Below are 23,071 nucleotides of genomic sequence, written 5' to 3'. Positions count from 1 at the left end.
TCATGACTCAAATCAATGATCGTTGCCTGCAGATTTTTTCTTAAGACTGCATCTCTCTCGCTCTGCTCTCACTCTCTTTCTTTCCTTCTCTCTCTCTCCCTATATCACTGTCATACACTCCTTCTACTATTTCATTCATGCCAATTCTGTTCAACAAATATATCCCATTAGCATTACTTAGCGCCCTCTCTTCTCTTTTAGCTTTCTTTGAACTGCACTGCTCTCCGTTCATCTCTCTATCGTACGCTCCTTCTGCTATTTGATTCATGGAGAGCGCTCCGCGCCGCCTTGCTGATGATACATCTGTTCGGAAGCTCTGCCGTTCTGCCGTTGTGCTTTGGTGGCCTGTCTTCTGTTGTTCTCAGTCTCTTTTCTAACTTTCGCGCAACGACATTGACTATCGAGAGAGCTTTTTGCTGCGCAGGGCGCCTTAACTTACTTAACTTATTTAGTTGATTGCAATTATATAAAAATGCTTAAATAATGTTTTGCCAACTCAATTTTGCAGTTAATAAAAACTACCATAACATTACGGTGCGTGAGACAATTCAATTTCTATAAAAAGCTACCCAAGCCCTCTTTCCAATTTTGTTTTTATTGTTCGTGAGCGCGTATGCGTATTTCTCTCTATCTGTGTGCGTGTGCTTGTATGTGTGACAGAAAATGTGCTGCCAAATCGAAACTCAAATGTCGTAAAATATTCTATTTTTATTTTACAGTAAACTACATATAACAAGCGCAGCCAGAGTTCGTTGTTGTTGTTGTTTTGCTGTGTGTGAGATGCAGATGTGTAATATGTTTTTGTTTTTGTTGCGACGCCAAATTGCATTTGCGGCCGATACGCCGCTCGATCCTTGAACACGACATATCGGATACAACGGCCACAGCCACAGCCACAGTCAAAAGAACTTCCTGTTTTTTAAGTCTTAACCAACTACTAGGGAGACGCATCCGCTCCGTGCGTTTACCAATAATGCAAATTCAATGTATGCCAATATTTCAAGTAATTTTCGTGCTCTCAACAATTGTCGCAGTCACAGGTAACACGGCAAAAGCGTTGCCACATCAGTGCGAAATGCAGTGCAGCTGTTTATTTATGACTCTCCCACTCTCTCTCGCTCTCTCTTCCTCCTTTTTGGCACTCTCTTCTGCAAGCAGATTGTTGTTCGAGCCGGATTTTACTGTTGCGCCAGCAAACACTGCAAATTGAGGAGCATGTCGTCCAATTGGTGAACCAATTGGAGCTACAGCAGCAACTCAATCTAGATGGGCAGCCCTCTGCAACGAATATATTCGCCGATACAGCGCAAATGCTACAAGTGTCATCGGCTCTGGATATTGACGGCGAATTGGCAACAATTGCGACAACGGAGCGCGACAGCAACACAGGCATAGAACCCTGGTTCCATGACGAAGAAACAACTACGACAACAACAACAAAAACAACCATGCCTATCACGACCACGAGGTCAACAGCAATATCATCCACAACAGTTTCAGCAACTGTAAATACAATGGCCACGGGCGAGCCGCCGCCCGATGAGAGCACGCCCCAACTGGCATCAGACGCCGCAATTTCTGAAGCGAGCGAAACGCTGCAAACGACGACAATGATAACGACGACGACGACGAAGAAAACAGATGCAACAACACCAGAAACAGAAACTGCAACAGCAGGAACAGCAGCAGCAACAACAACAACAGCAACAATGACAACAGCCAGCACGGAAGACTTGAGCTTTAAGCTGCCCTGCAGCAATACCTATATGAAGTACTTTTGTCTTAACGGCGGGAATTGCTTTCGCTGGGCAGAGAGCGAAAACGGCTTTAGCTATTGCGTGTGCGCTGTTGGCTTCGTGGGCGAACGCTGCGACTCAAAGACTGAAAACGGTAAGTAGCATCAATAAAACGTTTGGCTACATTGATACATGTATAAATAATATATATTTATTTATTATGCTTTGCCATTGCAGGAGTATATGTACCGTTGCGTCCCAGCACACCCGAGCCCCAGCTGAAGACGGCGCACATCGTTTTCTCTTTCCCCATGCTTATGTTGCTCTCCACGATTTACGTGCTCTTCGGCGCGGTGTTTATGCTGCGCAATGTGTCCGCGCAACGGCGAAAGCAACAACAGTTGCACTTGCACAAGCAGCGCTTTTTCGTCAGCTGTTAAGAGAGCTGTTAAGACAGAAACGGCCGGGCTGCCAACTTGTTTATCGCTCTTTCAATTTTGTTTTTGTGGTTCGTTAAGAGAACCAACAACGCGATTTAAATTTTGGAAACGGATTTTTGTTTCACCACTTTGCTATGAATGCCACTTGAAGCATTTTTCCTTTATCTTCTACGATTCATTCTTTCTTTACGTTGCGCAACGCTTTAATTTATTTAATTACATTATAATTGTTTTCGTAAATCCTTTGTATTTAGTTGCAAAAAAAGAGCGCTCTTTTCTTTAGAAGCTTCAATTTAAGCTTAGTAGATTTTGTTTTGTAGTAACATTTTGTTACGCTATTTAGTATGTAGCTAATATTTAAACTTTAGCGTTTATCACTGTTATTGATAATTATTTTTTTTTCTTTCTTTTGTAACACTTTGTTACGCAACACAAAAAATCGAACAAATATTGTAAATTAACAAATACTTTTTGTAATGCATTAAAAACTTCGGGACTCAAAAGTTTATAAAACTTTAAATCTGACTTGTTTACTTTTTACTCTTTATATATAAATATCGATTTGTATATATGTATGAGTGTATAAATATTCATAAGAAGCTGCTCTTGCTCTTCGAACCATATATATGTATCTATATCCTTCAATATCAAACCTCAAGTTCAGTTTAGTGGAGCACACTTGCGTTTTATATTTTATAATATATATTTATCCAATATTTCGTCCAAAAATTCTTTACAAATTTCTTAGAACTTACAGTTAAATGTATAGTAGAAATTATTCAAAAAATTCTTAATTTCATCATTTCATGGATGATTTCTGTTTCGTTTCACTTTTTATCATGATCATCAATATGATAATGGTATGTATGCGTGTATGTGTATGTGTGTGTGAGAGAGAGTATGTGTAAAAGGGTGGTGAGTGTGTGTGTTCTCTTATAAATGCGTGTTTTTAATGGATTATACGAATATACGTGATTTGTGGTGCATCAGCATCAAAATTCAATTGGACCAACACTTGAAAACCGTTTCCTCGTCTATTGGTGGGCGATGGAGTTGGAGGTGGAGACGTGTGTGTGTATGTGTGTTTGTTAGTGTATTAGTGTAGTCGTATATTCTGTATGTTTCATTTGCTCTTGAATATATGCTCATGTATGTAATCTTGGATTAGGGATATGAAATTCGTACAAAAATGATTAAAATATGTAAATGTTAAAAGTGTATTTTTGCTTTTTTGTTTTTTTTTTTTTGCTCTCGTGTTGTATCTTTTAATTGTGGTTTTACGTTGCGTTGTTTTCTTATTTGATTTATCGTGTTTTTTTTTTTTCTTATTTTTCTTTTTGTTTGTTTTTTTTTTTTTTTTAATAATATGTAATATATAATAATTATTAGTATTATTCGCATGTCACGGCCAGGTCCTGTGTTGTAACATCTGCCGCGGCGTTCTTCTCCTTCAGATCCTTAGCGATATCCTAAAAAGAACGAATATTTATTAATATTTGGCTATTTATATATGTATACATATATGTTTATACGAAACAATTGTTTGATTCAATATAGATTTGGGATATGAACACAAGGAGGAAGAAAAAGCAACTTAAAGCACAACAACAACAATTTATGGATTAAATGGCAATGAGCCTTGCCAAAGATTAAACAACGAAAATAATGATAGAAAAAAAAAATTAATGTATCGAAAAAATAATCGAAATTAAAATAAAGTACGGATTGTAAAGTCTGCGTTTAAATGCGTTAACTGCGGCCAAACAGAGTTTGTTAGAGATGGGATAACTGGAATTAGGCTGGGAATTCTGTGCATGGAAGTTTGTGCGTGTATTCGTGTGTGTGTTTGTTTGGTGCGTGTGTGTGCGTTGTTTATTTGTGTGCAGGAAGTTTGAGGATTTGGGTAGATATATAGTTAGGCGTCAGTTTGAGTTTATGTTTTGTTAATATTGAAGTGCATGTAGAAACAACAGCACTGTTTACGTTTCACAAATTCGCGCCTATTGATTTTAGTAACATTCCATTTTACATTCCATTCACATATACATTCACAAGTTCATGCAGTTAGTTACTGGCATAGCGAGCATAACAGGGCCTCTTAGCATTAGCTTTAACAGACTACACTGCAGAATGAGCTGCTGCAGCTTAACAGAAGCAGTCAGGTACATTAACATTTACAAACAACAGAGTTTACTGCTTGCTACATAAACAACGACAACTGAGATGCATGGGAGAAGCACAGAAAGAGCAGAGAGCAGATAGCAGTGAGCAATGGAAAAATAACAGTAATAGAAATAGAGGAGCCCAACGCAGGATTTTTTGAATTATTTCATATGGCGCATCTCTGACTGTTGTGGTGAGTGAGCGATTGAGCGAGCGACGGATGTTAAAATTCATTTACGTATATAAATGTCTATGGGGAAGTGTGGTGAAGTTGAGAGTTGAGTTTTGATTGAGTTCGATTGTTATTCACCTCATGATGAGCAGCATCTACTTGAATGTCCGCAGGCGCAAGCAGCTTATCTATACTCTGCTTGCTACTGATAACATTTTCATTCTCATTAACGTTCTCGTTATCATTATCGGTATCAGTAGTTGTAACGTCATTCTTTTGCGTCTCCTCTAGGTGCTGTACAATGGGCTCATTGTCATCATTCCCCCGCGAGCTGGATTCGCCTGCCACATGAGCATTGTCCTCGCTATCCTTCACATCCTCGATCTGTTCTTCTTCCTGGCTGATGATCTTCGCCTCAAGATTAATAACCGGTTGCTCTGGCTGCACGGACTCCAACTCCTCCTGGCTGATCTTGGCTGCATCCGTAAGCTGCTCTTGCCCAATGTCCTCGTTATCATCCTCATCCACGTCGGTAATGATTTTGGGACTTGAACTTCTTAGCTGCTCAGCGATAGTCTCGACTAAGTCCTCCCCTTCATCCTCAACTATGGATGAGTTCTGTTTATCCTGCTCCGTTGCAATGTCTGCTGCCTGTTCGGTGATTTCGTTTACAATTGCTTGCGCCTGATTTTCAATGTCCACCAAGAGTGGATCTTGCTCCACCACGGCAGGTGGAGGTGGTGGTAGCACAACCTCCTTCTCCTGCTTTGTTTCCTCTTCCACGAACTTGTCATCGTCCTCGTTGTCCTGCGTTTCTTCGTCTGTGGTCAGTGCAAATGCCGAAACACGCGACGGTGGTGGGGACTTGGGCAGTGGTGGCGGCTGACTGGGCTCAACGGCCACCACATCAGGCTCACCACTGTCTTCGGCAACAGAAACGGGGACATCGGGCTTGGACTCTGCTACGAATTGAGGTGTTTCGGGTAGAGGCTCTACACTGGGCTCAGGGGAAACTGAAATCGGGGACTCAGCTGCTGTTGCTGCTGGTGGTTCAAGTGGGGACTCAGCTGTTGCTGCTGCTGCTGTTGGCTGTGGTGCAATCAAGACAAAACCCTCGGAATCGGAGCTCTCACTAACAGCCGCTATAATAGCGGCAACCACTTGTTCTTCTTCGGCGACATCCGCTTGCACTTCGTCCTGCGCTTGGGAGGTGGGAAGATAAGCGGAATTGTCGGTGGTTGTGTCGGTTGTGTTAGGTGGTAGTGTGTTATTTTGGGAGTTGGCTTGTTGGGTCTGAACTAACTCTGCGGCTGCAATTGTTTCGGTCTCTGTGGTTTTTTCAGTGTTGTTCTCAGTGGCGTTTGTTCTTGTTGTTGTTGTTGTTGTGGTGGTACTCGTATTTACAGTGTTGTTTGTGTTGTCTAGTTCTTGTTTTACCTCAATTTGCGACTTGTTCTTAATTTGCTCGGCATCAGACTCGACAGTGACAGGAGTTGGCGGTGGCGTGGCTGTCTCGTTGGTCTCAGCCACTCCATTCGTGCCGTTCTGGTGGTGCGGCTCAGTGTCCACATTGTTGCTGGTGGTTGCTGATGCTGCTGCCGCCTCTGGCTCGGTTGGAGTTTCGGCCAAACCGTTCTTGTCCCCATTGGTCAATTGTGGCTCGTCTGCACCGCCATGACCATTGGTAACAACTTCGGTGGTTTCATTCTTGTTGCTAACGGGCTCTGGAATCGGACTTGGCTGTTCAACTGGCTCATCCACTTTCGGCGGCTCGGCAGTGACGGTGGTGCTTGAGCTCTCTGACTTGGCCGCTGTCTGCTCCTCGCTTACTGTTGCTGGCGCCGCAGACTTCTCATCGCCATTCGCCGGTTTCTTTTCCTCCTGCTTTTCCTGTTCGCTGGCTGCGCCATTCTCGGTGGGCTTGGCGGCTTCAGCCACAGGCGTTGCCGGCGCAGCTGCAGCTGTTGCGTCCGCGCTTGACTGCTAAACAACATATACATAAGTACATATATCGACATACTCCAAATAAAAATAATAATTCAGTTTTAGTGGAGTTTACCTCTGCTTTGTCAGCGGCTGCTCCTTCGGCTGCGTCTGCTGGTCGCTCCGCCTCACCATTCGTGGCAACTGTCTCTGCCGTTGCTGCAGCAGCTGTTGGGGATGCAGGCTCCTCTGTCTTGGCTGGCTTCTGTTTGTCCTTCTTGCCAAACGATATGCTACGGAATGACCATTTCTTTTTCACCTTATCCTTCTTGGACTTGGACTTGATACTCTCATCGGCCAGTGGCGAGATTTCCTCCTCTTTGGGGGAGCCAGATGCCGCTGCTGCCTCATCCTTGGCAGCATCAGCGCTCGCATCGCCGGCGGCTCCATCGCCTTTCGCTGCGGCATCTGCTGCTGCCGCTGCCTTCTTCTCGGTGGTTAGATCTTTGTCGTTCTCAGAGTTCTCTTCGGTCGGCTTTTTCTGTAATTACATTTAGAAATGGGGAGAATCGTTTCAAGCTCGTTTCGTAATTGTGTTCCCGTTCCCGTTCGAGTTTCTTACCTCGCCCGCTGCAGCCGCATCCTCGTTTGCTTCCTTTGGCGTCGCCGCATCGCCATTTAATGCGGGCGCCGCCGACGTTTGATCGACATCTTCAATTTTCTCAACTTTGCCAGCGACTTCGTCGCCCTCGCCAACCTTCTTCGGATCGGTGGTAATATCAATTGATCGCTTGCTCTGAGCTTTACCCATTTTTGCTGGTCCTCTACTTTAATTGCTAATTGGTTCTGTGTCGGTTCTGTAAATAGATGCGGGTGATGCGCGACAAGAATTTAGGAAATAACATTAAGTCAATTGGCTCTTTGTGTTCTATGTTTTCAATCAATATATGTAGATATAAATGTCTATAAATACATATGTTTTAATTTATTTTCATTTCTGTCTGTATATTCTGTATTTATAGTGTATATTTATCTATCTGTTTGGATCTTCGGAAGTGTCGATTATCGAGAAATAGCAACGCACACTTCACAAAATCAACTTTGCTATTTTATTTTTACATTTGACATTTTAATGCACGCCAACTTCCAATGCAGCTAACAACAAAGGAAAATCAAAATATATACACATGTAGTATATAGACATACATATGTATGTACATTATATGTACGTTTATATGTACACATGCATTTGTATACATCTACAGATCTGCGCTGGGCTGATAAGGCACGCAGTTCACAGATGCGAAATACATATAGGCACAGTGGCTCACAGCCTAATTCAACCAGTACCTAAGCAAAAATTGTGACATCGTATAAATTTATTTTTAAAATATTTTAAAAACATTTAATGAATATAATAAAATTAAAAATTTGTCTTAAAGGAAATATGCTTTGGTCAATCATCCTTTTGAATACTTTTAGCGTAGCTGCTAGTTGAAATAAGCTTTGAGCCACTGTAAATATATATGTATGTACATACATAAGTATTAAATCTCGAATAAAGCTTTTCTGCATTTGCTTTGTTTTTCCTAAACAACGAAAAGTCAGATTACGTTGCCACTCCCAAATAAACAACTATTATAATCGAATTACTTATATATAAGGCCAAAGCAATCACTCATGATTGAAAGTAATCCTTAAGCCGAAAGCAAATTCTGGAAATTTGCACGATAGGGCAGCACTGACAGCGCTTCTAGGATTAAAGTGGCTGCTTGATAAGAAATTCGCTTTATCTGCGAATTTGCTACATTTGCTAGTGCATTTAACTTTTGTTTATAAATAGCAAATTATAGTATTTTCAATGATGGAAAAAGTACAAAAACTAATTTTAAGTGCAATATTTTTTAAAATTATTTTTAATTTGTATTTTTAAATATTTATAATTTATTTATAAATTTATTATTGAAGCCAAGCATCTATGACGTATTTAAAGTACATTTTGGGTACATTTGCACCCGTTCGCTGCGTGATTTTCAAATGTCAACGATAGCGAATATTTTTTGACTCACGTTCACATATAAAAGCACAGTTACACATACAAAAGTGTACGCAATGCACATCTCTATGATGATCAGTGTCTACAATATGTACGTACGCGTATAACGGTTAGCTGTTATACGTATTATTTGTAGCTCAATCAGCTCATCTCTAGCAACGAATCCGCTTATCAGACGTCGCCGAAAGACAAAGCAAGTGAATAATACTAATATAAGCAGCTATCATGAAATTGTTTTGACCGGCAAATGATTCATCAAATCCAGGAAATATTTATGAAGCAACACATGACGAAGACGACGACGACGACGACGACGACGGCGATGGCGACAGAGGCTGACACATGCAGAGCAAAAGACTGTTTGTGTGTGAGTGAGTGAGATGGAGAGCGAAAGCGGGCGCGGCATTAAACTCCCCTTTGTACTTCTTCTTCTTCTTAGTGCTGGCGTACTATGCGTCACTTTCAAAATCGAATTACTCGCCTCGGCTCGCCTCGACTCGGCGAAATGAAACAGAAACCCAACCACAGAATTTTAATCGTAGCAAGAGACGGACGAAAGTCCAAAAGGGCGGCAAGGGCAGCAAAAGGGAAGCTTGCGCTTGAGCGCAAAATTTAAAAAAAAGAAAGGTTGCTGCAATTTTAGGGGTTGAAAAGGAAAAAAAAATTTGACCAGGACCGGCTGTCGAGGACCTTTTTGGTGGCACGAAAGCTGCCTTTGTGGCGTTTTCTAAGTGCATGCTATACTAACTATATATGTATATAAGTAGGTATACCTATGCATGTTTATACATATATTTCTGTCTATATCGCTTCCAACAGCTGTTTCTGAATAGCTTTTCAATTAAATTTATGGCCACAAATCTATTGATAAATGCACATACATATGTACATTTAAATATTTCTTTAAATTCATAGTTCACATCATAATCTGCTAAGTATAAACATAACTACTTTTTTTCAGATACATTTCTCTATAAATGCTCACAGTCACATCATAATCACTGCTCAGCACAATCATTGACCGTTCGTCGTCATAGAGGTCGCACTGTAGTTGCGTACATGCCATGCGTACACGTGTGTATTTAAATTGCTTTATTGAATTGAATACGAACGAGGCAAACGAAACTGAAACGAAACATTTTAAGAGCAATCATCACATTTCACATTCCGCTTCTCGCTGTTCCGCTGTGCCGCCGTTCAATGAACCCAACCACCCATCAAATACACCAAACACCTTAGCTGAGTGAATGCCACCTCTGTGCTTTCGAATGTTTTCGGACTCACCTCCAGATTAATATAAGTGAATCTAAGCAAATTTGACGCTAGGTAACACACACACACACACACTTACAGAAAACATATCAAAAGAAAACAATGTGAGGCAGCAATTAATTTGATCGTATAAATTCAAATTAAATATCCAAGCGTTTCGAACAGAATATCTACATGTATACACACATACATATATGTATGTACACTTGTATGTATATGCAAAAATGTTGATGAGTAATCGCAAGAATATGCCAACACACATACACTCACACATACACAGCGGTAAACACAGGTGTAGTCGTAACTCAACCCTTACCAAAATAGACAGCGCCATAACCAAGCTAAAGCAGGCTGGCATTAACAACAGCAGAATAAAAGCGCAAGTAAAATTGCGGCATGACGCATCCAGCGAGTAAAAAGGACAACGGAGCAAGGACAATGCGCGAGAAGAGGGTTGCCGGCCGGCGTTTCAATGCTACTACTACTACAACTTCTATTACTACTACAACTACTACTACTACTACTACGATTACAACAACAACTACTACTACGTTTACACAACATGCAACAACAACAACAACGACCACGGTCATTGCCCGCCGTCGTCGTCGTCGTCGTTGCCATGGCAACGGTGCTCAACGACGCTAACGTTTGCGTCGACGCTACGTCACAGCCGGGCAGCGGCGCCACCAATGGGGGGCGTGTGAAAATACTTGAGAGCCGCCGCGGCCCACATAAGGCACATCAAAAATGTGACAGCGTTGCCAGACTGACGGCACACGACATGACATGCAGAAAAATGCGATGCAAAGTAATTACAAGATTAACACGATAGGCACGAAATTTACATAGCTACATCGCACTTAACCTCTACATACATACATATGTACATTAATGATTGACAGCCAAATTACTCAATTTGGACTGCGTCGGTATTCTTAAAAAGACTGTGTGCATGGCATTGCTTTTTAGCTTCTATTAGTTAATTTTAATTTAAACTTGACCTTTGATATGTCACAGACTCACACACACACACACAAACAGTGACCAAAACCTCTCACAGCTATTACTTTTAAGCCACATCTTTGTGTGCAGTAAAAGAAAATTTATAAACCAAGGGACAAAGGAAAGCAAAGACCATACACATACACACACACACACATACACACACTTCCAACCACACGCAAACAAGACAGGCGCAGAGTAATGTCGTCTATAAATAAAAGCGCATTTATCAACAATGAAGCATGTTCGAAATGCAACAACAGCAACACAAAGAGCTAGCTATGTACATATGTATGTATATACACATCGTATGTTTGGGCGTATATGTGTGTGTGTGCATGTGTTCAATTGTCTGCTCTCTATCAATTTTGACACTTTAAGCTGTTATACTGCTGCTGCGGCTGCGCTTTCAATTTGACGCCTCCTTCCCCTCCCTAATTCGCCCCACCCTGCCGCTGGCTCCCATCACTAAAAGATCGCAGCCATCAGAGAAGCCAGACGAAACGTAAATTAAATTGATTGTGCAGGAATGCGTACACTAGTGCCCGGGGCTGGCCAACTGGACAAACATTAATTTCATGTCATGCTACATACAAAATACACTATAAATATATTAATGTGTGTGTATGTGTGTGCTTGTATGCGCATACCATACAGATTCCAGTTGGGATTCCAGTTGCATTGTCGTGCAATTGTGTAGGGCATTTATAACATTTATAACGCTGGGAACGTGGTAAGTGCGCGCGCTCTTAGAGCACAAACGCGACGTAATTGAACTTTTATAAACTAATCAAACGAACGCCCACAGTCTCAAGCAGCAGCCCTCTGCTCTTTTCTCTCTTCACTCCTCTGTGCACGCACTTGACAGCTGACACAAACACGCATACACACATACACATACACACAAGCAGACAGACAGACATAAGAGCGCATCAAGATGCTCATTCCTTTCAATTTCTTCAATCAGCCGCCAGGCGGCGACAGTCTCATGCTCAAATACATAAGTATGTGTGTATGTGTCAAATATATAGTATAAGTGTACTATTATAAGAAAAGGAGCGAAGTGCAGCGGACAACAATAAAATACAGACGCAAGCCCACACGCACACACACCCACACCTACTCTTATGTACAGTGATACAAGTGCAAGCATTGCATATTTGTCAATGCTATTTGATACACATGAATGTGTTCATGTGTGTGTTTGCATTCCTGCTACTGATAAGCCACGCCTAAATATAGCCAATACAAAACATACATACATACATCAATATATACAAACACATATAAAATGCACTTAAGCACAGCAAATGCACAAATTGTGAAGAGAACAAAATAAGACAATTTTGTGGCCCACGCAGCAAATGACAACGACAACAAATTAAGAGAGAGGAGAAGAGCACTCAGAGAAAATTGTGCAAAAAAGCAGAAAGCAGCAATACACGAAAGCGAAGAGGAACAACAACAACAGCAACAGCAGCAATAACACTCACTGTTTCCAATGAGTGTAAGTGTGTGTGTGTGTGCGTCTCAGAGAATGTCTCAAATAACCGGATATAATTGGTTAGAGCTCTGCTGCCGTTGTCGACGTTACTGTTATTCTTGTTGTTGCTGTCTTATGCGTTACGACAATATGAAAAGGATACGTAAAACGAGTGCCGCAATTAGTTACAAGCTAAGAACTCATATACCCACAATGCAATGCGAACGACAACAAAAATAAAAGAAAGCATTCTTTCAATTATCATTTCCGGTCAGCATTTCGACGGACTGAATTCTTCACTATTATTGATATGTATAGTGCTGCTTAACGAACATATCCCAAATATAAACATAGATATGTATGTATGTGCATATACAAATACTTTTTCCATAACGGTAGTTATGTCGCTGCTTTGATATCTGAAAGAAAGTACACCCCAACCATTGATAAAAAAAAATTGAGTATATAAATAAATATATTTATAAACGGAAAATACAGTAATAGAGAGGAAATGTCTTTAGAAGGCAAAGGCGAGTCAAAGCAAACAACGCACAGTTGATAAACAAGAAAATACACCATAAGACTAAGGGGCTAATCAATATTGCAGTGCAGGCGGCAACTGTATGTGAATCACAGTTAACTTGGAGTTTAACAATAGAAATGACGATTTGGGGCTTAGCTCCTAATATATTTCTCTTGAATCCAATCTTCTATATGTAGTTCAGTGTGGGAGCTACGTGATCGCAACTACTTAACATACATACATACATACAATACACATACCAATACAATATGTGTGTATGTAGAAGTGAAGTCTAGATATGCGTTGCTTCGCTGACAAGGCCATAAAAAATGATAAGCTACAGAAAGTGATCTTGGTAAACAATATACTTATTTTTTACGTGCGTCTGTTTAATGCGATAAAAATAAAAGAAGCGAACGAGTTGGTTGGTGGCCAAAGTAGATAAACTAACTGAACTACGCGGATCTTCAGTTTTAACTAATTGCGATTTTAAAAAATTCACGTTTGGTTTAAAATCATTTCTGTAAGCTTGAATAAAAATTTATCATTAAAAAAAAAAAAAGAGAAGAGTAATAATTTCAATGTAAAATCTAAACAGATACACGCAGACCAACATCTCAAATTGCAGCTGCCAGTGTTGTCACTCTAGCTGAATTACAGCTAAAACCACAATTTAGCTAGTATTTTTGCAGTATAACACTTAAATTCTGGCAACCCTGACCGCCAGTTCTACAAGTGTATCAAAAAGAAAACTTGAAATACACGCACACATAAGCAAGTCGAAATATTGCTGAAGGATGCGGATGCAAGTTTAAAGCGTAGCTGGCAAAAAATAAAGTGGGCTGCGATTGCTGGTGGAACCGGTTGGCTGGGCTTTGCCATCCGTTCGTGTTCTCTTCCTCTATGTTTTTGTCTTTGGATTTTGCAGCTAATTAAGGAGTGTGAGTGCGAGTAGTTCAATAAAAAAAAAAAAAATAGTTGTTATAAAGGCAGCAGTTGACGCAAAGGCGAATGCCAATTAGTCACTCGATTGGCTTAACGCCCATTTGGGAGGCTTAGAAATGAGTGAGTTATCGCAAGTGGCGCGCGCCTTGAGTATTCTGATTAGAAATTCAATGCGCTGCACGCTTTGGCTGTGTGTCCGGACCAGACCACTTTGGTATTGTAAACGGCTATTTAATACATCCATAAATAATTCATAAGACAAAACGACTGGCGAAAATCGACGCCCGCTGCTTCTGCTTACATATTTCCGGTACTTACTCTTTGTCGTGTGCTTCTGCGTCAGCTGCGCGGGTGGCCACTAAATTATTATTAGTAGCAGAGGAGAGGAGCTGCTTCGTTTTGCAGATGTTTTTCTTTTCTTTTGTTTTTTTATTTTTGGCACAATAATGAGCAGAGGACCTTCTAATTAACAATTAACAGTTAGCAGTTAATAACGGGCGAAACACTTTCGTCAGCACGCACAATGAACGGACAAGGGGGAATCAACCGAATCGTAATGTCTCAACAAAGTTCGTCGCAGAACAACCGAACACCAAACCGTTCAACTCAAATAACAAACGACGACTGCGGTTGCCGCTCGACTTACGATCAGCGTCAACAGCGAAACAGAAGCAGCGCAGAAAGCAAAAAGAAACTTCTACTCCAGGGGTTTGCAATGTAAGCAGAGCTACAGGCAGCCGACGACAGCGACGGCAGCGCAGAGCTGGAAACAGGCGTAGACAAAGAGAGAAAGGCCGGAAGCGCCAGCAGCGGCGTCAACAGCTGAAATGCGGGCTCCAGAGGCAACAATATTGCATCAAATGACCATCAGAGCTATCGATAAAAGCGATAGTGATATTCTTTTTTCTCTCTGTTGTTTCCTTCTTCTTATTCTGTTGTTGCGCTGCTGTATGCTTACAATGCGTAAGGAGTCAATAACAAAACTAATGAGCCTTGACGGCGGCACCGCATACATATGGATGTATGTACGTAAGTGTTCACACATACGCATGCATACATATTCACGCCTTATTGCTTTATTTTGCCATTCATACTTCACACAATGACCCCACATGGCAGCAAGCGGGCACTGTTGCAGTAGCAACTTTAAATAAACAACTGCACTACAATGAAAAGCGAGAGCGGAGAAGAGAAGAGAGATAGAGGCGGAAAGGCAGAAGGGGAGATGTATAAGAAATGCTGTTGCGAGACATTCTTGTAAATTGCTACAAATATTGTGTTTGATGATTGATCAAATTTAATCAGATTACACAATGGCTTATCAATTTATCAATTAATATGTGCGAATGTTATCGAATACTTCATAGGAATGCAGATTTATTAAATAACACATGAATATGTAAATATGTACATATATGAGTCGCTGTTGCCAAAGTGTTGACAAGCCTTGTTATGATGGGCTTACACCCCATTTCAAATACACACATATATATACATACATACACACACTCAAATTCAACATGTGTGTGAAAGATGTTCTTGAGCAGCTCGCCGCGCCGTCATCTCCTGAACAGACGCCATTACCATTTGCTCTCGTATTTATACATATTTATATAAGTATGTATGTACATACACACATGTACATATATTTTGTGGTTTGTTACTTCAAATATACTCTCGTATTTATGCCAACGTAGCACTGCATTTCCAAGCCTCCCCCTAACGGTAAAAATCAAACCTAACCACTTGAAGTACTACTTACATATGAATGCACCTACATACATGCGTGTGTACATTTACAGTTAAGTACACACACACAGAAGTGTTTGTTTATTTATGGCTATCGTTGGCGGGCAATTTAAATTATTATTAATGCCAATTCAACAATAAGCAGCAATGGCATATGTACATATATGTTTGTATATGTGTGCAAAAATAAATATGCCACATTCAAAAATATTCGTAGGCCAAGCAAAAATCAATCCGTATCAATAATAACAAACAAAGCGCAATAAGATGAGCAGCAAAACGAAACGAGAGCCGTAAACGTAGCCGACACGGTAGGCCGTGTGGGCGAGTGAGGGGCTTTGGTCAGGCCGGCCGGCCGGCCGATCGGTCGGCAGCAGATAAGCGGTCGCGGTCGCGACTCATGAGAAATGCTGCCGGATCGTCACAAATTGCGTTGTTAGAGAATATCATAGAATTTTCTTGTTATTGTAGTTGAAACTTCGCACTTAAGCAAAAATTCAGTAAACCAACCATGCGATAGATAATACAAATAAGAAATGGTTCGCTTTTCATATACACACAGAAGTCCTGAATAGACTATTTCTCTTTCTTATCTTTATAAATATCTTTTTTCAATTGCCCAAAGGAATACATCGGGTTTTCTGTATTTACCTCTGTTCACAGTTACTCTAAATATTACATATGTATGTAAATTTTACACTATTCATAGGAGCAATTGGGTTTAGCGTATTTCCTCCTGTTCACAGATGCAATATCTAATGTAAATACAAAATTTTACACTCTGTACATTTTCTTCGTAAATTGTCAAATAGAGTATATTGCATTTTTCGTTTCCGTCTGTTCTTAATATTTATATGTACATAATTCTATCCCAAATTTCAGTAGATTTTATTTCGAGCGATTACTGTATTTATATATGTACGTACGTAGCTATATAGGCATACACATACATGTATATATATACATACATATGTATAGGCATTCCAAATGTTTTTAAAGTGCCTACTAAATTTACAGCAAACCCCAGCAGCTAGAACGCTTGAGAGATTTTAAATACTTTCCACTTGACTGTGACAGACTTCATTTTTCTACGACCCGGCCAAAAGATTAATTTTAAGGTTAAGGCACTTATATCTCAAATGATGAAGCTATAATATACACTAAGATTATAAGTAACCTACGTTGAGTCAGCCACACAGTAAGGCAGTCGACCACAAATTGCACTTGGCGAATTTTACGTAACGGTATTGAAAACGTTAGCCACAGAAATTGTTTTCGTTTAAGTCAACCGCAGTTGGCAACATCGGTTCACTGTGCCCTCGCTTCAATATTAAAAACAATAACAAAATACTATTGACAGCCCCTCCCTGCCTCCTTCAACTATCCTCTTTCCCCCATCCCGCTCTCGAAAACCAAATGTCTGTAATTTGAGCCGACTTCAATCCGCCCCGAGCTGAGCTTTCAGTGCGATTCAGAATGCCAAGCCAACATTAAGGACAGATCTACAGTGAAAACTCTTGTATCACAAATTGCTAAAGTGGCTAAATCAATAATAAAATAAACAAATAATATTCTCTATTTACATACATATACATATGTATATACAGTTTGGCAAGAAAGTGTTTACACATAGGGAAAAAATTTTAATTTTTTACTTTGAAGCGAAATAAAAGCATTAAGAATATGCATATTCAATTTTTTTTAAATGAAAATAGGTAAATTAGACTATAAACTATATTAGTAAGTAAAAGAAATTACAATATGTTTCCATTAACAAAAGAAAATAACAAAAAACAAAAGAAGTAACAAAAATCAGCTGACAAGAAAGTGTTTACACAACTAAAACAATTAATTCATTATAGTGTTTTAACTACTTTTTAGTTAAAACTAATCATTTTTTTGGCCACTTTTGGCATCTATGACTGCTCCCAAGCGTCTATTCATCGATTGGACCAAGTTTCTTACATATTCCACTGGGATATTTTGCCATTCCTCCAAAACATTGGTTTTTCGCTCAGTTTTATTCTTTGGTTACCTCTTTGCGGTCCTCTTCTTCAGATAAGCCCACAAATTCTCAATGAGGCTTAAGTCCGGGCCTTTAGCTTGCGTATCCATCACATTTTTCCAGTTATAAAGAAGCCAGCACCTCACAATATGCGCCTTATATTTGAATCTTTGTCTTGATAAAACCTAAAAGTTGGTTTGCCATTGACAAAGAATCCAAATTTGTTGGCTCTGGTTACTAAATGTGTGCGCAAAATGTGAAAATACTGTCCAACATCCATGGTGTTCTCAATGAAACAGAGATATCCAACTGCTTTGCTTGAGATGCACCCTCAGACCATTACCGAACGCTTTCCAAAATCAACAGTCGGTATTATATTTTTCTTCTCGAGGGCTTTTAGGGGCTTGCGCCACTTTCTAGTTGGACCATTGTTATAATATACCATCTTTTTGGATTCATCGCAAAATATTACATCATCCCGATATGAATCTGGCAGATTTTCGTGCATTTTAGCAAACATTAGACGCTTTTGAGCGTGATCTGCCGACATCAGTGTTTTTTTTCGGGCTAGTCGGGACGACAGATCGTTACTTTTTAGTGCTCTTCTGACACTTTCCCGGGAAATGGTTATGCTACACTCCTCCTTCAGGTCACTGGCAAGCATCCTGATCAAAATAGTTGGTTTCTCGTCCATTTTTCTGAGCGTAATTCGCTCTACCCTGGGTGATAATAGAAGAGGCCGTCCTTTAATTTTAACCTTTAACCTCTAACTCAAGCCTATCCTCTTTTTTTTGCTCGGCTTAGTATATTATATACCGTTTTCCAAGAAATCAAAAACATTTGGCCAATCTCTGTGGCAGTTTTACCCGCTAAGAGGCATCCAAAGAATAAAACTGAAATGAAAACCAATGTTTTGGAGGAATGGCAAAATATCCCAGTGGAATATGTAAGAAACTTGGTCCAATCGATGAATAGACGCTTGGGAGCAGTCATAGATGCCAAAGGTGGCCAAAAAAATGATTAGTTTTAACTAAAAAGTAGTTAAAACACTATAATGAATTAATTGTTTTAGTTGTGTAAACACTTTCTTGTCAGCTGATTTTTGTTACTTCTTTTGTTTTTTGTTATTTTCTTTTGTTAATGGAAACATATTGTAATTTTTTTACTTACTAATATAGTTTATAGTCTAATTTACCTATTTTCATTTAAAAAAAATTGAATATGCATATTCTTAATGCTTTTATTTCGCTTCAAAGTAAAAAATTTAAATTTTGTCCCTATGTGTTAACACTTTCTTGCCAAACTGTATGTACATATGAATATGCATTTTCAATTTTAATTAATTTGCTCATTTAGTTTCAATTGCGTGGGTCAATAATTAGCTGTTTCGGAGTATGCAGTCTGCAGAATATTTACCGTACTGGCTGCATACACACGCAAAAGTATTCCCATACACGTATACATATACAAACAGACAGGCATGTATACACATACATGCATACACACATAAGCAGCGACGCCAGTTAGGGCGGTGGCTGCTGCCTGGCAGCAGGCTAACTATTCTCATGTATTTTGTTGCTTCACTGACTGCAAGCTTGCGACGCAATACTTTTTTAACAGAGGTAGGTGATTTCTTCTTCCACTCTCGCTCGCACGCTCTCTCACTCTCTCTCTCTCACTCTTTGTCCATCCCGGCTTTTTTTTCTTTTCCATCAGCACGATCCGCAGACTTGGGCGTCTACTACTCAAACTCGAGGAAAGTAAAAGCCACTCAGTATAACAAACTGTGAGCATTAGGTAAGGATATTTTTAGCGAACAAGTCCAAGTGCAAACGTGTTGGCAAGTGTAATCAGGCGTAGAATGCTCAAACAAAGACAAGACACAACGCCAATGAAAATAAGTCAAGTCAGGCAACTTGAACGAACAAGGCAACAGTCGCACAGACAACACACTCATACACACAAACTCGCACTCGTACTCGCTCGCTCACACAGTACACAGGCATGTGCATGCATATATACGCACTTACAAAAGAAAGAAGAGACAGGGCAAAGAGCGTACGAGTGACAGCACAAAGCGTAAAAGGATAAATGAAGCACGCAAGCGAAGAATGTTGATAAGCAACGCAGAGCACAAACAGGCAACAAAAGAGTGAGAGAAACAGGCTTGTATACAGTAGGGAAGAAAGAGAAGGCGAGAGAAACAGAGCCAAAACGGATACAAAGCCACCGGCAGCGACGCCGACAGCGGCGACGAAGTGGCAACGCCGACGCAACTGCAGGCGGCACACCCAAAGTTGAGAAAAAGGCTGCAAATAATGCCGAATATTATTATCAATCAGATGTGTTAGATGATTTTTCTTAACATTGCAATTAATAGCAGCCAATATATTGCTTCATTTATTTTTAAATCAGAATTAATATCAAATTTGGCTGATATTTGGCAAATTTCTGTCATCGCATCCAGCCCACATACACTCAGTCAAACACACACACATGCAGGCAAGAGCATGGCGTCCTTTTTGAATTTTCTTTGCTTAAGCTGTCTGTGGCAGTTTTACAAGTTTCTTCTCACTTTATTGAACAATACTACTTGTTATTGCACTTAACGTTAATGAATACACACGATTTTAAGTCATAATTCACAAAGTCTCGTCCTACACTCACATTCACACACTAAACTCCAAATGTACATATACAAAGCGTTATACAGAATTTCAACAGCAGCACTTACACATACAAAGGCACTCAGACAGCTTGGCTTGGTTTTTCAAATTTCGTGATTGCCATTTTTTTTATGCGTTTTTCGAACTCATTTTGAATGAAATGAATATTGTAAGTTGCATTTACCTGGCTCGTTACTTATATTACGCACACGCACTTTATTCTTATATTCTGATTTTTCAAATATAAACCGCAGTTCGTTCTTCTTTCTTTTAAACTACTTTCTGTCTCACGTAGAGCTGTCAAACAAACCGAATGCGTTGAAGCAGAGTGTGTGTGTGAACAAATGGGCACATTTTTTTCATTTTCATTCCCTTCACCAAGCGAAACGCTGATATCTATCGATAGTTGTGCAGTCACTCTTAAGAAAGTTAAGCGGGGCGAGTTGGCCGCTGCTCAATTTAAAATAGTGGCGCAACTGTCGGCTTTTTACAACTCTTAATACTGCTAACGATCAAAATATTTAAGTAAAGAATTTACCGTTTGTAACGTAAATCGTAAAGCAATTTTAGGTTAATTTTGTAAAAAGCTGGTAACTTTTATTCACTTCAATAAGGTTAGAGAAGTTTTGCGAATCAATGTACCATTACATATCGATAAACGCGTAAATTGCACACTCCTGATTTGGTATTTTTTTATATCTAATATTAGATTTTCGACCTATCCGTATGCGGTCGCACACAATATAACATAAATAACTCGTATTCGGCGGGAAATGGGAGAAAAGGAAGCGTTGCAATAAAACAATTTTAAACGTGTATAAGCACACAAAATTTAAGGCTGATTTAACAATATAAGGATGCCGCCAACACCAAAAGGAACATCGCCAGCCAGTCGTAAACGGTACTGCGGTCTGGGCAATCATCTACTGCGACCTCCACACAAAACAATTACCAACGATAAACTCCTGAGTTTCGCCAAACATATAAATCCGGAATTGCGTAGGACTACGCTCATCTGTGGAAGCTGCCTTGACACATTGCTGAAAATCTACAAGGTCAAACTGAAACACGCTGTGCAATTACGAAAGACTAAAAATCGTACCGCAGGCACCACAAATTCCATATCAGATGTGAGCACCAGTCAACAACAGACACAGAGCTCTAGTGTAGTATCGGCATACTCTTCCACATCCGATAGTCCGTCAGCAACATCAACTAACAACGGTGAGGTCTCCTCCAGCACCAACACGAAGCGCAAACGTCTGGAGCAGCCATCATCCAGCAGCGACGATGATGACGAGTCCATGCTCAGTCTGAATGCTGTGAATGGAACTCGTCTCCCAAATATACAGCCAATACCAAAGCGTCGTCAGTTCGTCCACCTAAATAAAGATGTGATGGACATTTATTTGAGTGGTACAACGGGCGGGTAACAGAGATTGAATATCTGTTCATTATTAATAGATTCTTTTGGGAAGTTCTCTGGCAGCTTCTATTAACTCGCAATTAAGACTAACTGTAGATAGGACTAAGATATAAAGAACGTGATGCTATAGCTAAACGCATTAGGCTGATTACGCACTTGCATGTTAATTATATTTTGTAATCTCTGAAGTTATTGTTAAGCTAAGTGCAATTAAAAGCACAGTAAAAACGTTCAACCATTTTCATTTATGCACAAAGCTACAGAAATATGTCGATAATGCATCATCAAAGGCGTGATATTCTGTATACAATTAACAGATCTTTGCCTTTATAAAAATGATTTGTTCATTTTATTAAATTATTATTCAAATTAAAATTGGTTGCTTTGAGATTTTCAACATGAAAGCCTTTCAATAAAGGCGGTACGATATACGAAAAATAATATGCGAGTCAGTTTAATTAATTTAAATTTTAAAATATTTAGAATTACATTGATTGATAGAGTTGGTAAAATCAAGTGTTATATATAAAAGGTCCACACTTACTCCAGATACATTTAATGACAATACAATAATGTATTTATAAAATAATCATGTATTTTTATTAGCTATTCGATTCATCGATGATATATTTCGATTATTTTCAAATCCGATTTATGTATGTTCTGTTAATTTAAAATGCCGATTATCAAATGTTGAATTCAAAATTCTTGAACATTTTTTATTGATAATTTATAATCAAGCCCAGGTTGTATGCTTAGAGATTACTAGCGATAGTCGTGTATATAAGTCCTTTTAAATATCGTGTACTACAATTATTTTAAGGACTAATCGATTTAAATTTGAATTGAAATTAGCCGATTTACAAAAAATATAAGAAATAAATATTAGCAAACATGTATTTTCAGATTAATTGTGCAATTCAAGTGCATGTTTTATTTCAGCATGCATATTAATAAAAATAAAGATATCTAATAATGATCGCCTTTTGCTTTGCTATATCAGCTTACAAGAATTAATTAGATCTACAGAGTGAAAAAAGGGATCCACGTGTTTGCAGTTTGGGCTCTCAGTGGAAGTTTTTCTATAGAATTATCATATTCCATTTCTCTCGCTTTGAGGGAGAGTATTCGGTTTTCTAGTTTGGACATTCGGTTGCTCTCAAAGGGAAGATCGTTTAGGGACCGATAAGATTGATGGTCGCACGACAGTCAGTAAGTAAACAAGGACATAACGCAATACAAAAATTTGAATTCGCATACACAAGCAATTAATAAATTCACGTACATTTTCGCTTATATAAATATGTACATAAGGACATTTTGGTTACATAGATATTTGAGAGTTCTGAATTCGAGATAATAGTTAAAGCAGTGGAATCAGTACGCATATTTCCATATGAATTACTCTGGAAATTTCTACAGTAAAAAAAATTAATAATAATAATATTTATACAAATTGACTATTTTTACTAAAATGTTAAAATAGATGGGAAATAAGAAAGTAAGC

At 39.3% G+C, this 23,071-nt stretch overlaps 3 protein-coding genes and 1 long non-coding RNA gene across 10 annotated transcripts; 3 read left to right on the top strand and 1 right to left on the bottom strand.

The window, feature by feature from the left end:
• Positions 1–906: 906 nt before the first annotated feature.
• grk (gurken) lies at positions 907–3,571 on the top strand. The gene is made up of 3 exons (XM_018003441.2): positions 907–1,040; positions 1,159–1,890; positions 1,974–3,571. Exons 1-3 carry the CDS (start codon positions 974–976, stop codon positions 2,174–2,176), a joined length of 1,002 nt encoding a protein of 333 aa, XP_017858930.2. The 5' UTR covers positions 907–973; the 3' UTR covers positions 2,177–3,571.
• Positions 3,397–20,493, bottom strand: Akap200 (A kinase anchor protein 200). 6 transcript variants are annotated; one of them, XM_018003427.2, is made up of 5 exons: positions 20,207–20,493; positions 7,057–7,291; positions 6,571–6,975; positions 4,650–6,494; positions 3,397–3,645 (listed from the first exon to the last, which is right to left on the bottom strand). In XM_018003427.2, the coding sequence occupies exons 2-5, from the start codon at positions 7,243–7,245 to the stop codon at positions 3,568–3,570; spliced, it is 2,517 nt and encodes an 838-aa protein (XP_017858916.1). In that variant the 5' UTR covers positions 7,246–7,291; positions 20,207–20,493; the 3' UTR covers positions 3,397–3,567. The 6 variants fall into 6 exon arrangements, with proteins under 6 accessions (XP_017858916.1, XP_017858914.1, XP_017858917.1 ...); XM_018003425.2 differs by having other exon boundaries at positions 20,323–20,493; XM_018003428.2 differs by having other exon boundaries at positions 4,650–6,491; positions 20,323–20,493.
• LOC149269981 (uncharacterized) lies at positions 8,523–14,339 on the top strand. The gene is made up of 3 exons (XR_016269367.1): positions 8,523–8,683; positions 8,756–8,857; positions 8,930–14,339. It is a non-coding gene; the product is annotated as an uncharacterized LOC149269981 (long non-coding RNA).
• On the top strand, positions 19,189–22,153 carry ms(3)K81 (male sterile (3) K81). Of its 2 annotated transcripts, none has more exons than XM_018003442.2 (2): positions 19,189–19,269; positions 20,848–22,153. In XM_018003442.2, exon 2 carries the CDS (start codon positions 20,996–20,998, stop codon positions 21,569–21,571), a length of 576 nt encoding a protein of 191 aa, XP_017858931.1. In that variant the 5' UTR covers positions 19,189–19,269; positions 20,848–20,995; the 3' UTR covers positions 21,572–22,153. The 2 variants fall into 2 exon arrangements, with proteins under 2 accessions (XP_017858931.1, XP_089321275.1); XM_089465149.1 differs by lacking the exon at positions 19,189–19,269 and adding an exon at positions 20,562–20,752.
• The last annotated feature ends 918 nt before the right edge of the window (positions 22,154–23,071 follow it).

This window comes from Drosophila arizonae, chromosome 3, assembly GCF_054131065.1.
Source record: "Drosophila arizonae isolate 15081-1271.41 chromosome 3, UAZ_ARI_1.0, whole genome shotgun sequence".
Taxonomy (NCBI): Eukaryota; Metazoa; Arthropoda; class Insecta; order Diptera; family Drosophilidae; genus Drosophila; species Drosophila arizonae.
Note: the sequence above shows the minus strand (reverse complement) of the source record. Positions and strands in the feature narration are given on the sequence as shown.

Bases quoted from the DNA above. Each gene is read 5' to 3' on its own strand.
- grk (XM_018003441.2), top strand. From the start codon at position 974: ATGCAAATTCAATGTATGCCAATATTTCAAGTAATTTTCGTGCTCTCA. The intron at 1,041-1,158 runs GTAACACGGCAA...TTCTGCAAGCAG, and splicing joins AACAATTGTCGCAGTCACAG to ATTGTTGTTCGAGCCGGATT. The intron at 1,891-1,973 runs GTAAGTAGCATC...TTGCCATTGCAG, and splicing joins CGACTCAAAGACTGAAAACG to GAGTATATGTACCGTTGCGT.
- Akap200 (XM_018003427.2), bottom strand. From the start codon at position 7,245: ATGGGTAAAGCTCAGAGCAAGCGATCAATTGATATTACCACCGATCCG. The intron at 6,976-7,056 runs GTAAGAAACTCG...ATGTAATTACAG, and splicing joins ATGCGGCTGCAGCGGGCGAG to AAAAAGCCGACCGAAGAGAA. The intron at 3,646-4,649 runs GTGAATAACAAT...CGTTCTTTTTAG, and splicing joins TAGATGCTGCTCATCATGAG to GATATCGCTAAGGATCTGAA.